General features: G+C 38.4%; 1 protein-coding gene across 2 annotated transcripts; it reads left to right on the forward strand.

The window, feature by feature from the left end:
• The first annotated feature begins 1087 nt into the window (after nt 1-1087).
• Nucleotides 1088-16296, forward strand: LOC102234677 (UTP--glucose-1-phosphate uridylyltransferase-like). Of its 2 annotated transcripts, none has more exons than XM_014476132.2 (10): nt 1088-1223; nt 2796-2911; nt 5166-5273; nt 11737-11922; nt 12011-12144; nt 13113-13410; nt 13494-13691; nt 14492-14734; nt 14863-14967; nt 15595-16296. In XM_014476132.2, exons 2-10 carry the CDS (start codon nt 2813-2815, stop codon nt 15700-15702), a joined length of 1479 nt encoding a protein of 492 aa, XP_014331618.1. In that variant the 5' UTR covers nt 1088-1223; nt 2796-2812; the 3' UTR covers nt 15703-16296. The 2 variants fall into 2 exon arrangements, with proteins under 2 accessions (XP_014331618.1, XP_023190235.1); XM_023334467.1 differs by lacking the exon at nt 1088-1223 and adding an exon at nt 2361-2589.
• The last annotated feature ends 17 nt before the right edge of the window (nt 16297-16313 follow it).

Below are 16313 nucleotides of genomic sequence, written 5' to 3' on the forward strand. Positions count from 1 at the left end.
GATAGATGGATATAATATTGTTTACCTTGATTACTAAAAACCAACAACATTTGTGTACAAACATGAGGTACTGTGTTTGTTTTTGGTCAAAACCTGTTTATTTAGTGGGTGGAGTATCTAGAAACTTTACTCAAGTAAAGGTGGTGACACTGAATAATAATATTACTCAAGTAAAAGTAAAAAGTACACCAAATAACATTTTTATTTCTACATGCAGAGTTGAGTAGTAACTAGTTACATTTAAGCAATTACATTTACTTGAGTAACTTGGGGGGAAAAAAGTATTTTTTACCACACTGCAACTTTTTACTTTTACTTGAGCAATTTTATTATGAAGTATTGCTACTCTTACTTGAAGAACAAACATGTTTTAAGCCAAAATTCACCAGACACTGACACATACCTGCAGTTTTTGTTAAAGTTTATTAAAAGAAACTGATTTTGAAAAAAAAAAAATCTTTCCTGATTTTACTCTTTGTTGCTTATATGATTTTCTTCCTTAAAATACCAAAAATTCAATTTTGATCCATCTGTTTAAGTTATTTTTAAATATTAAATGATCGATAATTTGATCAGTTACATAGTACTTGAATAGACTTTTTACCAAATACTCTTTTACTCTTACTTGAGTAATTCTTGGATGGTTACTTTTTACTTCTACTGTAGTAAAATATGATGACGTAGTGCTACTCTTACCTGAGTACTATTTTTGGGTATTTACCCACCTCTGAGTAAATGTAAGTTACTAACGTATACTGTACTCATTTTATAGTAACATCAAGTTACCTGTCAATATCGATCAGGAAAATAATAAAATCAAATAATAATATATATAACTATATAACTTAAATATATTTTGATTTTAGTAGCTGTTGACCGGACGAAAACATAAAAGCAAAAGAAACTTGTTTTGACTTGACAGGCGATCGAGTTCCTCAGTGGGCGGGGCAAACATTGACGAACACCTTCCACCAATAGCGGCCATGATTTCCAGCTCCTCCCATTACGTCACTTCCGTTAGAGGGAGGAACGAGCTCGCGCTGCAGAAGCCACAGGCTAAGCTTCTCGGGCGGCGTGATGACGCTGCTGCCAGTTTCCACCTTGTTACTCGCCTTTTTCCTGTCCCAGCTCTAAGTCCCCGGGTGGTCCATGGTACCCAGTGTGAAACTGTGTGTCCGAACCGCTGAGGGTTTCTTTTTTTTAGGCTTTGACTTTTTGAGCAGGTGGGTAAGAGCTTCGTTAGAGAGAAATGCAGCTCTTAGTGCAAGTTTGGTGTCCTTTTTCACGGCTGTAGGCTGACATACATGTTTGATTTAAATGCACTGAGTCGTGTGCTTCTGCCCTGTGTTTGTGGTTTTATGTGTCACAGAACTTGCACACACACATTATTAAAGTTTGAAACATCACTAGGGCCATTTTAAGACCAGATAGGTGTATTTTCTAGCAAATCAACCTATTTAATTATGTTTTATATGATGTTTAAATGCCCAACTGAAGCTATAGAAATGTTAAAAACACATATAATGTGATGAATCTGAGAATTTCAAGCAGGCTTTACCCAAGTAGTTGCTTTATTTTGAAGTTATAGTAGCTTGACCTTTTGACCTCGTAAACAAAGTCGCTGTTTAAACCTCTCCGACCTACTTGTTTTTGATGCCAAAATGCTGAATATTACATTGCACCTGTTCAAGGTCTACTTTAGTGAAAGCCTCTGTCAGTCACTTAAACATTAAATTTTACTCCTTTAATGGAAAATAGATGTTTTAAAAAAAAAAAAAAAAAAAAAAAAACCTGAATGGGGTTGCAAAGATTAAAAGAACTTAAAAAAATTATGTTTGGCTGCTGGGAGTATTTTATTTAACTCCCTAAAACCTGCTTTTCTTTGTAGCTTAAAACCTAAAAAATTTTCAAACAGAACCTTTACTCAAAAAGATGCAGACTAATCCACTTTGAATTCTTGCTCATTTATTAAAGTGGAAGCTTTTTTTATTTCTGATACTTTATTTTGTTTTTAATTTGCCCAAATGTTTGAGTGTATATGAGATTACCACAGGGCATGCTAATCAAAGAAGAAGAAAACCCAAGATAATAATAATAATATAATAACAATGTTTACAGTGTAATGCTGCTTAAATTTTATCCAGATGATTTAGTTGCAAATGTAACATCAGCTGTAAGCGGCAGAAGTTTCAGCCCAAAACTTTAAAGTGTTCTGGATTTGGAGTGCGGTCTGGAGGGTGTCTGACAGAGACACTCCCACCCCAACACACACTTTGACTCTCTCTCTGGTTGTGTGTGATTGGTGTGTGTGTCTGTGGGCTGGCCCTGCGTTCAGATTAGAATCACAGTCCAGAATGTGTGAGCTTCCTCTGAGCTGAGGATGAGGAGGCTGTGTATTGTTATGGGACAGAGACTGGCGCTGCGGTTTTAACTAGGGACCATTTTTGACTTTTTAATGCATGCAAGGACTCTTAGAGGGCTGCTTGACCTGCCTGGAGAACCTGCGAGCTGCTGACAGTCTCCACAGCTTGTTACCGTAATCTTTGTTCTTTAAACAGACTCTGGTAAAAATGTCGCTTACGGTAGACGGTAAGTTTACTGCCTGGTAGATGAGTCATCAGGACTTTTCAGAAAGTTTTTCTTACCAGACGTGTAAAAAAAAAAAAAAAAAAGTTTGATAATGACAATTTTTTTTACAATATTGTTTTTAATTAGAATAAATAACAATAGCAAAACATGAGTAGCTCATTTGTTTCCAAGGGAGTAAAAAGGAAGATCTTTGTGTGTGTTTCCAGATCTCATCAGAGGACCGATGACGGAGTTTGAGGAGAAGCTCCGACAGCAGCATGAAGCCTCCATGCATCAGGAGCTGGAGGTGCTGCTGGCCACGGCCAACAAAGCTGAAGCTGAGGTGGGTAGACCTCTGCAGAAACGTACTTTAAACTCTGATTGCAGGTGAATCCATGCAGAAATATCAAGCTCTTGTTGTTTGTTTGCAGGTTTATGCACTTTAATCATGTTTATTCTGTGCACTCTTGTCTTTTATTGTTACATATTTCAAAAATGACTAGTTTTTCATAGTCCGTGACTCTTGTTCCACTGCGTGGGCCACAGAGTGGAACAAGAGTCACGGACTGGTTTATCTGTATTTACATGTATTGAGCAACTGTTTGCAGAACAAAAGTTCCAGCAAACCGAAAGTCCATCAGAGCTTCTGTCTGAAAACACGCCTCTGCAGGAATCGAGACAGACAACCTTTAAATTCTTACCCAAACACACACATGATGTTGAAATGGCCTGTTTAAGAAAAACAAAACTGTGCAGTGGCATCTTCTGCCTGTTTTAAAGACAAGTTTTTCACAGATTACACATAATTTTTTTAGATTTCTGAAATGTTCTAACACATTAGTTGTGTCTTAGCTGTTTTCCAGGCCAGCCTCATCACTGGTACACTGAATATGGGTCAGTTCTTTGGTAAAAAAGAAAAAAAAGGTGTTCTTTTTTAATTGTGTTCTCTATGTTAATAGTTATATCTTTAAAGGAAACCGTAGACAACACAAAGGGATACCAGTATTGTTTTTAAAGCTTGAGGATGGAAGAGGCAGCAATCCTTTTAATGCAAATATTTGAACACTGTCTATGACAAATTATCAACTCAAAGCTATTTTTATGTCACTTAAATATTTATTATTGACTTTTTTCAACAAACAAGTTAAACAAATAAACTAAACAATGGAAATCTTAATATTCTGACAATTTAGCAGATTAGTACATTAATCAATTATTATTCTAGTTCTCATTTTTCATTTAAAGTCTTATAAAAAAAGGTCAGTTTTTTCAATTTTTTGCACAGTTGTGCTTCTTGTAGCCTTAGCATCTTTGTCAATTTTTCCATCAAAATATTTCTTCCACAATTTTTATGTATTAAGTTTTTGTTCTTTGCAGTTCTTGGAAATGGAGTAATGTTTTTTTTTAAGTGGTTCTCAGACTTTTTATAGCAACTCCTGCCTCATTAATTGCTAAAATGGGAAATATGATGGACATTTTACAAGAGGACTTTAACTTTAAGCTCCCTTTTTACCCAGAAAGATCAAATCCAAATCTAAATCTGTAAAAATTTACAGAAATTTTTACAGATTTCTGAAGTCAGAATGTCCGACATTTTCTAAAAGCCCACACAGGTCAAGATCCAATAAAGATCTGCCATCCATCTAGAAGTTATTGATAGATAACTATAAACAGTTTAATCAACATTTTACACTAATTGTCTGAACAGTCCACTTTTGTCACTTCTGATATCGATACAGATGTGAGTTTTGGTATCGGCCAACACCGATACAGAAAGACGTTGCTGAATTGATTTAAAACGTTTCTTTTTTTTTTAACACAGACAAATTTATTTTATAACTGCACCGTTACAGCAGATAAATACACCAATCACTCGACACATTTTACATGGTCCAACATGTAAAACTACAACTTTAGTTTGTTCAGTCAGTGCAATTCGGAAAATAACAGCCAATTAAAATAAATTAAAGAAACTGAAACTGATCAAAAATAATAGATTAACTACCAAATAAACTGCAACAGATTTTTCAAGTGGTTCAGAAAATGCAATTAGGAATTCTAAATACAATGTAAAATAACAAATAAAACATAAAGTTGCCCTTAACAATTTAGCACATTGTCACCGATACCCGATCCAGATTTTTTTCAATTTCAGTACCGATACAGATATTAATATTGTATCGGTGGTACTAGTTTGAACATTATCGCATCTTTCACAGACGGATGCAGCTTTGTATGGTTACCATGTTGCTACAGTGTTTAAAAATGCAGAGAAAGATTTTATTGGCTTGTGTCAATAATGGCCGTTAGATTGAGAAACAAACAAATCAATCAGCAATTCTCACCGGCTCTCCAAAATGCAGCTAGTACACGGTTATTTTTAATTTAATTCCCACATCCAGGCTCCAAACTTCTCATTTGAGAAGTTTTTCTTTGCAACAAAGATAATTTATTACTTTAGTTTAAACACCAAATACCACAAAAAGCAGCTCATCTTCCAGTGTTGGTACTTTAACCGTTCACTCAGGTTAAACAAAGTATGAGGAAAAACCTGTTTTCCATCAGACACAACTAATCTTTGGTTGGTTTTCTTTCAGGTCTCCAGAAAAGACTTCAATGGCTTCAAGAACCTCTTCCACAGATTCCTGCAGGTCAAAGGTCCCTCAGTGGACTGGGCCAAAATCAAGCGGCCGCCAGAGGAATCGGTAAAACCCCTGACACCTGAAGTCACGCTGTTTATTCGGCTCCATGTCGCAATCCCTCTGGTTCTGCAGCTCTGGTGCTCACAACAAACCTCGACTCAGACGTCAGGCTGCAGGATTGCACAGTGTCTTTTTTATAACACATTCTCACACAGCATATCTAAACTAAATGTAACATAAATTTAATTTAAAAGTCTCACTTTAGCATTTGAATCCAAATAATGGTTCCCATAATTTTCAAGTAACTTTATTTAATTCACAAAATAATTTCCAACAGAAATTTGACTGCAGCATAGATAATGAATTTTATTTGTAATGGCACAACTCAAACATAAATCTGATGTGATTAACCAGATTAAAGCAAAAGCTAATTCTGATCTGCAGCCCTTTGACAAGTCACAAAAATGAATGTACAATAAAATAAGATAAAAAATCTAAAACTATCAGTAGTTTTCCAATCACAGTACACACACACACACACACACACACACACACAGTCGTAGAGATATCAGCATCAGCAGCTTTCTACTCTTTGAAAGCTTTTGCTACATGTTATTTTTAAATAAATCCCTTCAATTAAATCTCAGTTTAACTGCATATTTGCATCTTGAAATGTCCACCTATTACCCATAAAACCAGGTTTTCTGCAGACCGATTGAGCCTAATGAAAGCTTGTTTTTCAGCTATAATCTGGTCCGTCTGCATCATCCCATTTGGGAAGAAAAAGTAAACGTTGCCTATGTTGCAGAATAAATGAATACGTTAGCTGTATTTAGCTGCTTTTAATAGTAACTGTTATTTCTGGGTTTTTAAATGTGGCTCCTAGTGAATTTGCAGTCGCCTTATTTGATGTCTGTGTTGACAGTGAAAGTCATTCAGAGTCTGGTTCTCGCTCAAGGACACGTTCACATGTAGAGCGTAGCCTTGAGCAGCAGTCACATGATTAGTCACCACTTGGTTTACTTCCTGAAACTCAGACTCCCTCGGGACTCACTGACCCCACAGGGTTGGTCTGCATGCGGCTACATTCCTGGCTAGCTTAAGAAAACTCTAGTGTAACTTTAACTTTTATTTTGTAATCATTCAATAAGTGGAGATATCTGAACATTAAGAGTTTAACTTTACAGAACCTTCCAAATGTCTTCCAGATTTTTTACAACTTGTCTTTTTATTTACTTTGAGGAATTTTGTTTGAATTTTATGTGGCAGTGAGTGGTTCACTGATAAATCGACACCAATTTTCTTATTTTTGAAAGATCATCAATTGGCTGATACTTAAATTAAAAAAAACAATTTTTTCCATCAATCTTGTCTGCCTCTGCAAAGCTCTGAAAATCAGCCACATACGTAGTTGGCAGTAGTCACCCTGCTAATGCCAACTTATTTACTTTGTCGCAATTAAATTTAGCAATTTTTGAGACAAAAATAAAAACATCAATATCGGATACTATCGGAATGAGCAGATCAGGCTATTTAAAGATTCGCGATCGGCCAGAAAATTGGAGTTCGTGTATTTGTGGTGACAATTAAACAGAAGTTCTGAAGCGGATGAAAAGTAATAGATTTTAAATTACTTGCAAACAAAAATCTACAAATCTTAAAAGGGGTTGAATACAAATGTGATCTTCTATCTTGCTAAAAAGTTATTTGTAAGTTAGTTTTGTCTTAGTTCCAGTGTACTAAGATTTTTCCACCAGAAACTAAACAAATACTTAGTAGGATTTTGTGGTTTTGGAGTGTAGATTGATCTGAATTAATCTGCTGGTTTGACTCCAGTTCACTGACTAAAACGTGGAACTGCTCCTTTAAATGATTTATTGGCAGTAGAATGGGAATACGTGTCATCCCCCTGAAACAAGCAAGTGTAACCAGACCTAGACGTTGAGAACATCCAGGCTCTGACCAGTTATTAATCAGCATGGTGACTTTTCACACACACACACTCCCAGAATACCCAGGACAGCGAAGGTTACGGCTAAGATTAGACCGACCGCCACAGCATTCACAAAGTTCGCTTTAGACATTAGACCCCCAAGACATTCACCCTCCCGACTCCTTACTACTGCTGATAATCACCGGGTCACACGAGAAAATGAGTTTAATTGATATGAAACTATATTTTAGTATGCAGCTGTTGCTGGTTTGGTGCAACACTGACATTAATCACTGACCTGTTGCACAGCATTCATTTGGACATGAAATAGAAATCAAAAATAGGGCCTGGTTTCTTCTTCTGCACCTGCAGAAAGTTATTTTTTAATAGGTCAGTGTGTTTGTCATGTTTCATCAACATGTCTGCTGTAATGGGGGAAGGTGTTTAAGAGCTTTTCTCTAGCTTTAAATCTGCCCCCAATAACTTCACCAGGACACGAGGTCTTCAGATTACAGACAGCTGGTCGAACACAGAGGGATAGCAGTCTATAGCAACAGCTCCCAAAGCTGAGATCCAACTGGGGTTCTGAACATGCAAGTCTGGGTCCTTGAGGTCCTCTTTTTCTGTGGCTATTGACAGAGAAAAACAAAAACTGCATCCATTACATCATCAGTCTTCACATCAAAATTACCGAAGGCCCCCTGAGCAACGTCTCCACTCTCCACAAAGTCGATTTCAGCTGAACGCAACCATCCCCTGTTCACTTTTTATGTCTTTTCATTTACCATCAGCAGGACACATATTTGATTTTTTTTTTTTTAAACTGCAGAAACGACCAACTTCAATGGAACCTATTATGCAAAATTTACTTTATGCATATTTTTGTTCTTCCATTTAGTCAACTGCTTCTTTAAAAAAAACACCTAGCCATTTTTGGCAATAAGTTGAAGTTTTTTGGTGTCTGGAAAATGAGCCATTTCAAAAATCTTCCGATTGTTAAGTGACAATTAATGGGCCTTAACAGTTTCCTAGCTGTATACACTGTACAATGGCTGCTGGAAAAGACAAATGTTTTGTTGTTGACTTACCATCCAGAAACCACTTGCTATGTCCTTGTTGATTGTGCAGGAGGCTCCACTTATGCTTTTTAAAGATGTATGGTTGTATCATTGCGCATCTGTTTGCAGCCATTTTCACATGTGAGTATAAACGTTGAGTTAGGGGGCGTGGCCAGCAGCAGCTTATTTGGATTTAAAGCGACAAGACGCCCTGAAACAGCTCATTGTGAAAGGAGCTGAAAAAATTCAGAACTGACCAGACAGAAATCCCGTTATCTAAGAATGATTTTGAGCAAAATAAATTTAATGAACATGTTTTGTATAGCCTACAAACCAGTGGCGGCGCCAGGGGGGCATTAGGAGGTGCTATAGCTCCCCCTGAAAAAGTCATAGCACCCTCATATTAGGAAAAATATTAGATTTTTTTTCATCTGATTTAACATTACTTATATGTAGTTGTTGCTGCATTTTCATCAAAAGACACAAAATAAAAATAAATTACTATACACTGAGTTTAAAAAAAAAAAAAAAAAAAACATCCCACAAGAGGATTTGAACTTTGTCTGTGCGTATTATCGCTTCCAGGAAACATTTGACATGACGCCGGCTCCTCCTCCAATCACTCCGAGATATTTGTCAGCAACTGACCAATCAGCGGTCGCAATTTGTCAGAAAGTGTACGTCCCTTATCTAGATCCGGGGTGATCAATACGTCGATCGCTATCGACCGGTCGATCGCGGGAAGGTTTTGAGTCGATCTCGGCAGTAGGTGACAAACTGAACGCCGCCAGGACGATGAGACCAGAACTTCCTCTTCCGACAGGTTTATCAAAAATATTCACCAAGATCCTAAACGTTTATAGCTTCATTAAAGAATAATACGTTTTTTTAAAAATAAACAAAACGTGTTAAAATTAATATTCTTCTCAGTAATTATTGTTGCAACAAGGTGTTGCGCAATTCAGTGCCTTTCAGATCCATTAACAAAAAAAAAAAAAAAAAAAAAAAAAAAAAAGGCGACTGAAAGACCGACTGACTAGCAGAGCAGGAGTTTAAATTAGCTGATCAACCGTCGCTGTGTTCATGAGAGGCTGATTAATAATCGAGAAATAAATATCAAGCCTGGAAACCTGAATGTTATGTTTTTAACGTAATCTTTGCTCGGCATGCGGGGAGCAGGCGGTTGCCACGGCAACGGGCGTGCTTAACGACAAAGAGAGAGAGAGAGTTAAAAGGTAGGAGTGGTTATTTTACCTTTGTTTATCTTTTACAACCGCTGTAGTTTCTAAACGTTCAATAAACGACAAACGTTGGACTAATTACCTCGTTCGTTTGTGAGTTTACGTCATTCACAACAAACATCAAATAGAACAAATATATTTCATAAAATTTTAACAAACAAGTGGCTTCTACCGCGATAATTATGTGAAATTAAATTAATTATATCCCAACTTCAGAAGATTTGCCTTTACCTTTACAGAGCTCTTTGGTTCCTCCTATCAGTCCGTAGCTTCTCATATTGACGTCATCAAACCAAATGTCAGATCTACCATAACTGACTGACACCTGCTGGCCTCAGGTTTGCAACCAGCTTGTGACTGAGAAACCAGTAACCTCCTCCCAGATCATGACATGAACTTGTTAGTTCCTCTGTCCATTTAGTAGCTGATATATTGTGAAAATCCGGCAGAAATGATGCACTAATGGAGTCATGTTTACACAGAAAGCCGCGAGGCTTTGCTTGTGAGACTTGCGGTCACGTGGGTCGGTTGTGGGCGGAGCTTGGTAAGGTCCATGGAAGAAAGTCCAGACAGGCATGACCAGGCTGAGAGAAACATGTAAAAGATGAAAATAAATAAATCAATCAATAAAAGCAACAAGTTGACCAATATTTTGGCCGGTGAATCTGAGTGTCATCACACCACTTTTTAAACTGAGTTTGTAAAAATGCCTCCATGCTCAACGAAGAGTCAGGGTCGTGACCCGCTTACATTTTTATCTTGTTGCTCAGAAGCTGGAAAGTTTGGGAAACAAAGGCCTATAGGATTGGTTGCGTTTCTCAGTCAGTTGCTAAACCTGCAGATCAGTTTAAGATTGGCACTGACTTGTGTGATTCCTCTACATAAACTGTCTGTATGTCAAATGAAGGCCTCTCTGCTGCTGCCTGATTAAGTTACAGCTGGTACTGAGACTCGCGGTGTGTTCAAAGTGAAACCGTAAGCCTCTGCTCAGTAACGACTGTCAGGAGCCAATAGAAAGCAAACCTTTAGATGTTTATTTTAAGGGCTGATTTTTAAATAATCGGCCATGACCGCAGAAAATAAAAGCATCTGGCTCAACCTGTTACGCTATTTAGGGATCTCTGACCCTGAGATGGCGTGTTTGGGAAGGTGAATACTACTTTGATTGATCGCAACGACTCATAAAAGTGTAAAAAGTTCTATTTAGGTACAGACATTCTTTGATTTAAAAAAGTGCAGCATCTTCATATAGATACAGTGAGCTCCAGTAATAATCCCATTTTTCACTTTATGAAAATGTTGAAATCAAAAGCGTTTCAAACATAGTTCATTTTAAAGTATCGCTACAATAAGTCCAGTTCTTATTGTGTGAACATTTCCAACAAGATTGTTATTTACAGGGTACAAATAAATGATAAACATACAGAGAGGAAGTCGCTAGAATCTCTTGAAAAAGATCTGTCATTACTGCACTGTTTGACTTAAGGTTATACACAGTAGTACGTCTGATAATCTAACATTAAAAATGCGTAATAAAGTCAACAGTTGTGAAAAGCAATAAAAATTTCATTTTGTCAAGTGTTAAAATTATCGAAACACATTGAATATATTGATCAATGTTCCATTGATTATGTTTGAAAAGCAACTCCAAACAGGAGGGTTTTTAGTTGAGATTTAAAAGAACTCAGTGTTTCAGCTGTTTTTCAGTTTTCTGGAAGTTTGTTCCAGATTTGTGGTGCATAGAAGATGAATGCTGCTTCTTCATGTTTGGTCCTGCTTCTGGGGATGCAGAGCAGAACCAGAAGACCTGAGAGGTCTGGAAGGTTGCTATGACAACAGCAGATCTTTAATGTATTGTGGTGTCAAGTTGATCAGTGATTCATAAACTAACAGCAGAATTTTAAAGTCTATTCTCTGAGCTACAGGGAGCCAGTGTAAGGATTTTAGAACTGGGTGACATGCGCTAACTTCCTGGTTTTAGTCAGAGCTCCAGCAGCAGCGTTCTGATCAGCTACAGCTGGAGGATTTGGGGTTTTTTTTAGGCAGACCTGAGAAGACACTGTTGCAGTAATCAATTCAACTATAACATCATGGATGGGTTTCTCTAGATCTCACTGAGACATTAGTCCTCTGATTCTGGAAATGTTCTTCAGGGGATAGAAGGCCAACTTTGTAACTGTCTTTATGTGACTCTGAAGGTTCAGGTTTGAGTCCATCACTACTCCCAGGTTTCTAGCTGTAATAACTGAAGCTGTCTGTGTGTAAATGTTATCCTCTCTCTTCTGTTTGCTCAGGTCCAGCCCTACGACAGGATCAAAGCAAAAGGACTCCCTGAAAGCATCACTTCCTGCCTCAACAAGCTGGTCGTGGTCAAACTGAACGGAGGCCTGGGAACCAGCATGGGCTGCAAGGGCCCCAAAAGTCTGATCAGCGTCCGCAATGAGAACACCTTCCTGGACCTGACTGTGCAGCAGATCGAGGTGCAGCAGCAGCAGCTCTGCAGTGGGAAGAAGCATTTTAGATCAGCTGCTCATGTTTCCAAATCTCTTTTTGCTTGTTTGTTTGCAGCATCTTAACAAAACCTTTAATGCCGACGTGCCGCTGGTTCTCATGAACTCTTTCAACACTGATGAGGACACCAAGAAGATCCTGCAGAAATACACACACCACCGGGTCAAAATCCACACATTCAACCAGAGCAGGTGCACAGCGCACTGACATCCATGTGGTGTCCTGTAACTAGTTGCTTAAGAAGCTAAATGAGACATCAGGACAGTTTTTAAACAAATCCCGTCCATGCAGTGTATCAAGGAAAGCATATGCACATTTTATTTTATGGCTTATTCCAAATTGTTTTCGTAAAGATGGTGGCATTGTATTCAAAAAGATTTGAGGCTTCAAAAGCTGCCAAATGTGGATCAGCAAACTATTAAGCAAAGGCTGCGATTTCTTGGATTGCTTGGTTTTTTACTGTACATGTCATTCTTGGAGTAAATTAATTCCTAAAATTTTATCAAGTAATGTTTATTATTTCAGCTCCAGGTTCCTCAAGATGATCTCCAATGTGGATGGTACGAGTTGTAGGCTTTTAGCGGGAAATGTCTTATCCCTTACACTGCAAAAACACAAATCTTACCAAGTACTTCTAGTCCAAATATCTACTCTTGAAATAAGGCGAAACCAACTTAAAAGTAACTTTTCAGCAAGATATAGGAGCTTGTTTTACGTAAATAATTCTTAATATTGATGAAAATGTACTACTGTATTTCCACTGGCAGATTATTTCACTTATAGGAGAAATGTCTTGTAAGTTAAATGATCTTCCAGTGGAACTAGTACTTTTTTAAGTTAATATTGAGGAATTACTTACCTACCTGCATCTTACAAAAAAAAAGTTACCTTTAAGTTAGTTTTGTTTTATTTTAAGTGCACTAAGATATTTGGACTAAAAACTAGACCTAGATTTTGTTTTTTGCAGTGCAGGATGTTGGCAGTCAGAAAGATTTGCTACATTTCAAACTTACCGAATCAAAAAACTGTGTTAAGTGTTAAAATTGCTGCTCAAACAGATTTTTTTTTCATTCTTGTATCACATAACAGACAGAATATTTCAGTTGTGTGAAAAATTAACTGTAAAAAAGTCTCAATAAGCTACTTTTCATTCAATCAGGTATCCGAGAATCAACAAGGAGTCTCTGCTGCCGATCGCTAAGAGCATGGGCATGAACGGAGAGAACACAGAGGCCTGGTACCCGCCGGGACACGGAGACATCTACGCTAGCTTCTGCAACTCCGGACTGCTGGACAAACTCCTGGCTGAGGGAAGGGAGTACATCTTTGTGTCCAACATCGACAACCTGGGAGCCACTGTGGATCTCTTCATCCTCCACCACCTGATGAGCCAGCCGGCCGACAAACGCTGCGAGTTTGTCATGGAGGTCACGGACAAAACCAGAGCTGACGTCAAGGTGAACGCGGTTTATCCTGCTTTCCGGTTTCTGTGCCGATCTGAGGAATCTGCTCAGTCCCACCTTCGTCTGTGTCTCTGCAGGGTGGAACTCTGATCCAGTATGAGGATCATCTGAGGCTGCTGGAGATCGCTCAGGTCCCAAAAGCCCACGTGGACGAGTTCAAGTCCGTCACCAAGTTCAAGATCTTCAACACCAACAACCTGTGGATCTCCCTGCCGGCCATCAAGAGGCTGCAGGAGAAAAACAGCATGGACCTGGAGATCATTGTAAACCCAAAGGTAAGTCGTGAGGGCCTCTGATGAACAGAAAATCTCAGTTTTAGGGTAGACTCAGTTTGATTAAGACCAAAATTGCAACATTTTAAAAATGTTGCTGGTGCAGTTCGCTTTCAGACTGTCTCATACAAACCAAACCCTTTGAAAACCCGTTCATCTCCTCACCTTTGGCTGTGCTGCCCCAAGAACCACTGAAGAAAACGACACAAAAACCTCTGAAGAAGACACCGAGTGCAACTTTCTCCTTCGCTAGATGTAAACAAAAATGGAGTGACATCAGATTGTAACAGTTGTAGGATTTCTCTTTTGTCTTTGGTAATAGACCACAAACAATTTTTCCCTCTACAGCTAGATTTGCACATTTGTTGTCTTTATATTTACCCAGAATGCCCTGCACTATAATCAGTTTCCTGCTTTTGGAGCAGTCTCGAGTCCACTTAGACTATTTATGCATTTGAACTGAGACCGAGGTTTTTAGGCGGACCAGACTTCTCTTGTTTGAATGCACTCTAACTCTCTTAGGGTGCATTCATACCAGCCCTGTTCAGTCCTCACACTGCAGTTTGTTTGCCTAGATAGTCCGGTTCATTTGGGGAGGTTCATTTGAACTCTGGTTTTGGTTTCGGTTTGGTTGAAGTGAACTCTTGTGCAGTATGAATCCACATGTGAACGCCAAGTGGACTGGAGACCGCTTCAAAAACAGGAAGCGGGCTATAGCATAGAGCATTCTGGGTAAATACAACCAAAACAAAAGCATGACTCTTAACACTACCTGGAGAAATTAACTTTTATCTCCTCTGCAGACATTAGACGGTGGTCTGAATGTCATCCAGCTGGAGACAGCAGTGGGCGCCGCCATTAAGAGCTTTAAGAACGCCATGGGAGTGAACGTCCCCCGTAGCCGCTTCCTGCCGGTGAAGACCTCGTCCGACCTCCTGCTGGTGATGTCCAACCTGTACAGCCTGGACGCCGGCTCGCTCACCATGAGCAAGAAGAGGGAGTTTCCCACAACGCCGCATGTTAAACTGGGCAGCTCCTTCACTAAGGTCTGCAACCATCACAACCTGTTTCTACCATTTCATCTGTAAACAAATATCAAACAGAAACCAGACTGATGATGGGCGAAACATGCTTCGAGTGTCTGCAGCTGGATGCTGTTTGTTTGTTTCTGCAGGTTCAGGACTTTCTGACCAGGTTTGAAAATATCCCAGATATGTTGGAGTTGGATCACCTCACTGTGTCCGGAGACGTGACCTTCGGAAAGAACGTCTCTCTGAAGGTAAAACTAAAATATGCCCGGTTTTTCACAACTCAGAAGAATTAATGTTTTCATTTCTACTTACCAGGTGTTGATTTTAATTAATTACATAAAAATTACTGCAATTAATCACTTTTTTGTAATAAAGTCCTAAGTGGAACCTGTGTAGGTACGCCCGGGCTTGTTTAATTAAAAGAAACATGCAGTTTACATTAACTTTTTTCTGGATATCTGTGTCTACCATTAAAATAAAAAAAAGGAAAATTTCATTAAGTAATTGCTGTAATGTCAATTTCTCCTGATTTGATTTCTGTGTCGGTGCTGTACAACGTTTGTCCTGCTGTTGTTGTCATTTTTCCCTTTTTCTGTATAAATAATCAAAATATCTAATAAATATAGAAAAAAAAACTGTAAAAAAAGATTATTAAAGTATAAGTACTGAATATTGTTACTCATTTTCAGTAAAAAGCTGGATAAGTGCCCAACTTAAATTCTATCTGGGGGCCACAAATGGCCCTCGGACCACACTTTGGACACCCCTGGTGTAAATAAATAACTTTGATTTAATTGTCCAATCAACAATAAATTTTATTTCACTTTAAAGCTTCATGTTTAAAGTGAAATCATGAAATGTGTTATTCTCACCAGGGAACCGTCATCATCATCGCCAACCACGGCGACAGGATCGACATTCCGGCTGGAGCGATGCTGGAGAACAAGATCGTCTCAGGAAACCTGAGGATCCTCGATCACTGAGGCCTTCTGGGAGGAAAAGGAGCCCACACAACACCATGTGCACTTTGGAGAGATTTCTGCTGTTTCCCAGACAGGAAATGTGAATGTTTAGGTCAGATTTGTTCTCCTGATGTTCTCTGAAGACGCTGGATCATCAGGGAACTTGCTGTTTCTGCAAGTTCTGCTGCAAGACGTGCAACATTTCTCCTTAATAAAACTGTATGATGATTGGAGTCTTCAGTTGTCTGTTAAACAAACTGAAGTGAGCTTTATCTTTTATTAAATTTGGTTGATTTAATGAAAGTAGGACAGTGTTGTTTTAAAAATTATGTTTATTCTAAATAATTGTGATAGAAAAATGTGTGCTCTGATTAAATCAACTTCTGTTTTATATTAGGAACTGTGGCCAATTTGAACTGAACGGTTTGAGTTCACTTCCACCGTTGCTAAAACCACAATCAGACGGCAAATCTAAAACAGCGCAGAAAATCGACGTCATCGTTAACGTTTGCTTGCTGATTGGCCCGGTTGAAATTATACCAGAGAAATCCAGGTCAATGGCAGAAATATGGAGTTAAATTGGGGCCATAAAGTGTGTTAAGTCTGAAACTGAGAAAAAAAATAAAAATAAA

This window comes from Xiphophorus maculatus, chromosome 5 (genome assembly GCF_002775205.1).
Source record: "Xiphophorus maculatus strain JP 163 A chromosome 5, X_maculatus-5.0-male, whole genome shotgun sequence".
Classification (NCBI taxonomy): Eukaryota; Metazoa; Chordata; class Actinopteri; order Cyprinodontiformes; family Poeciliidae; genus Xiphophorus; species Xiphophorus maculatus.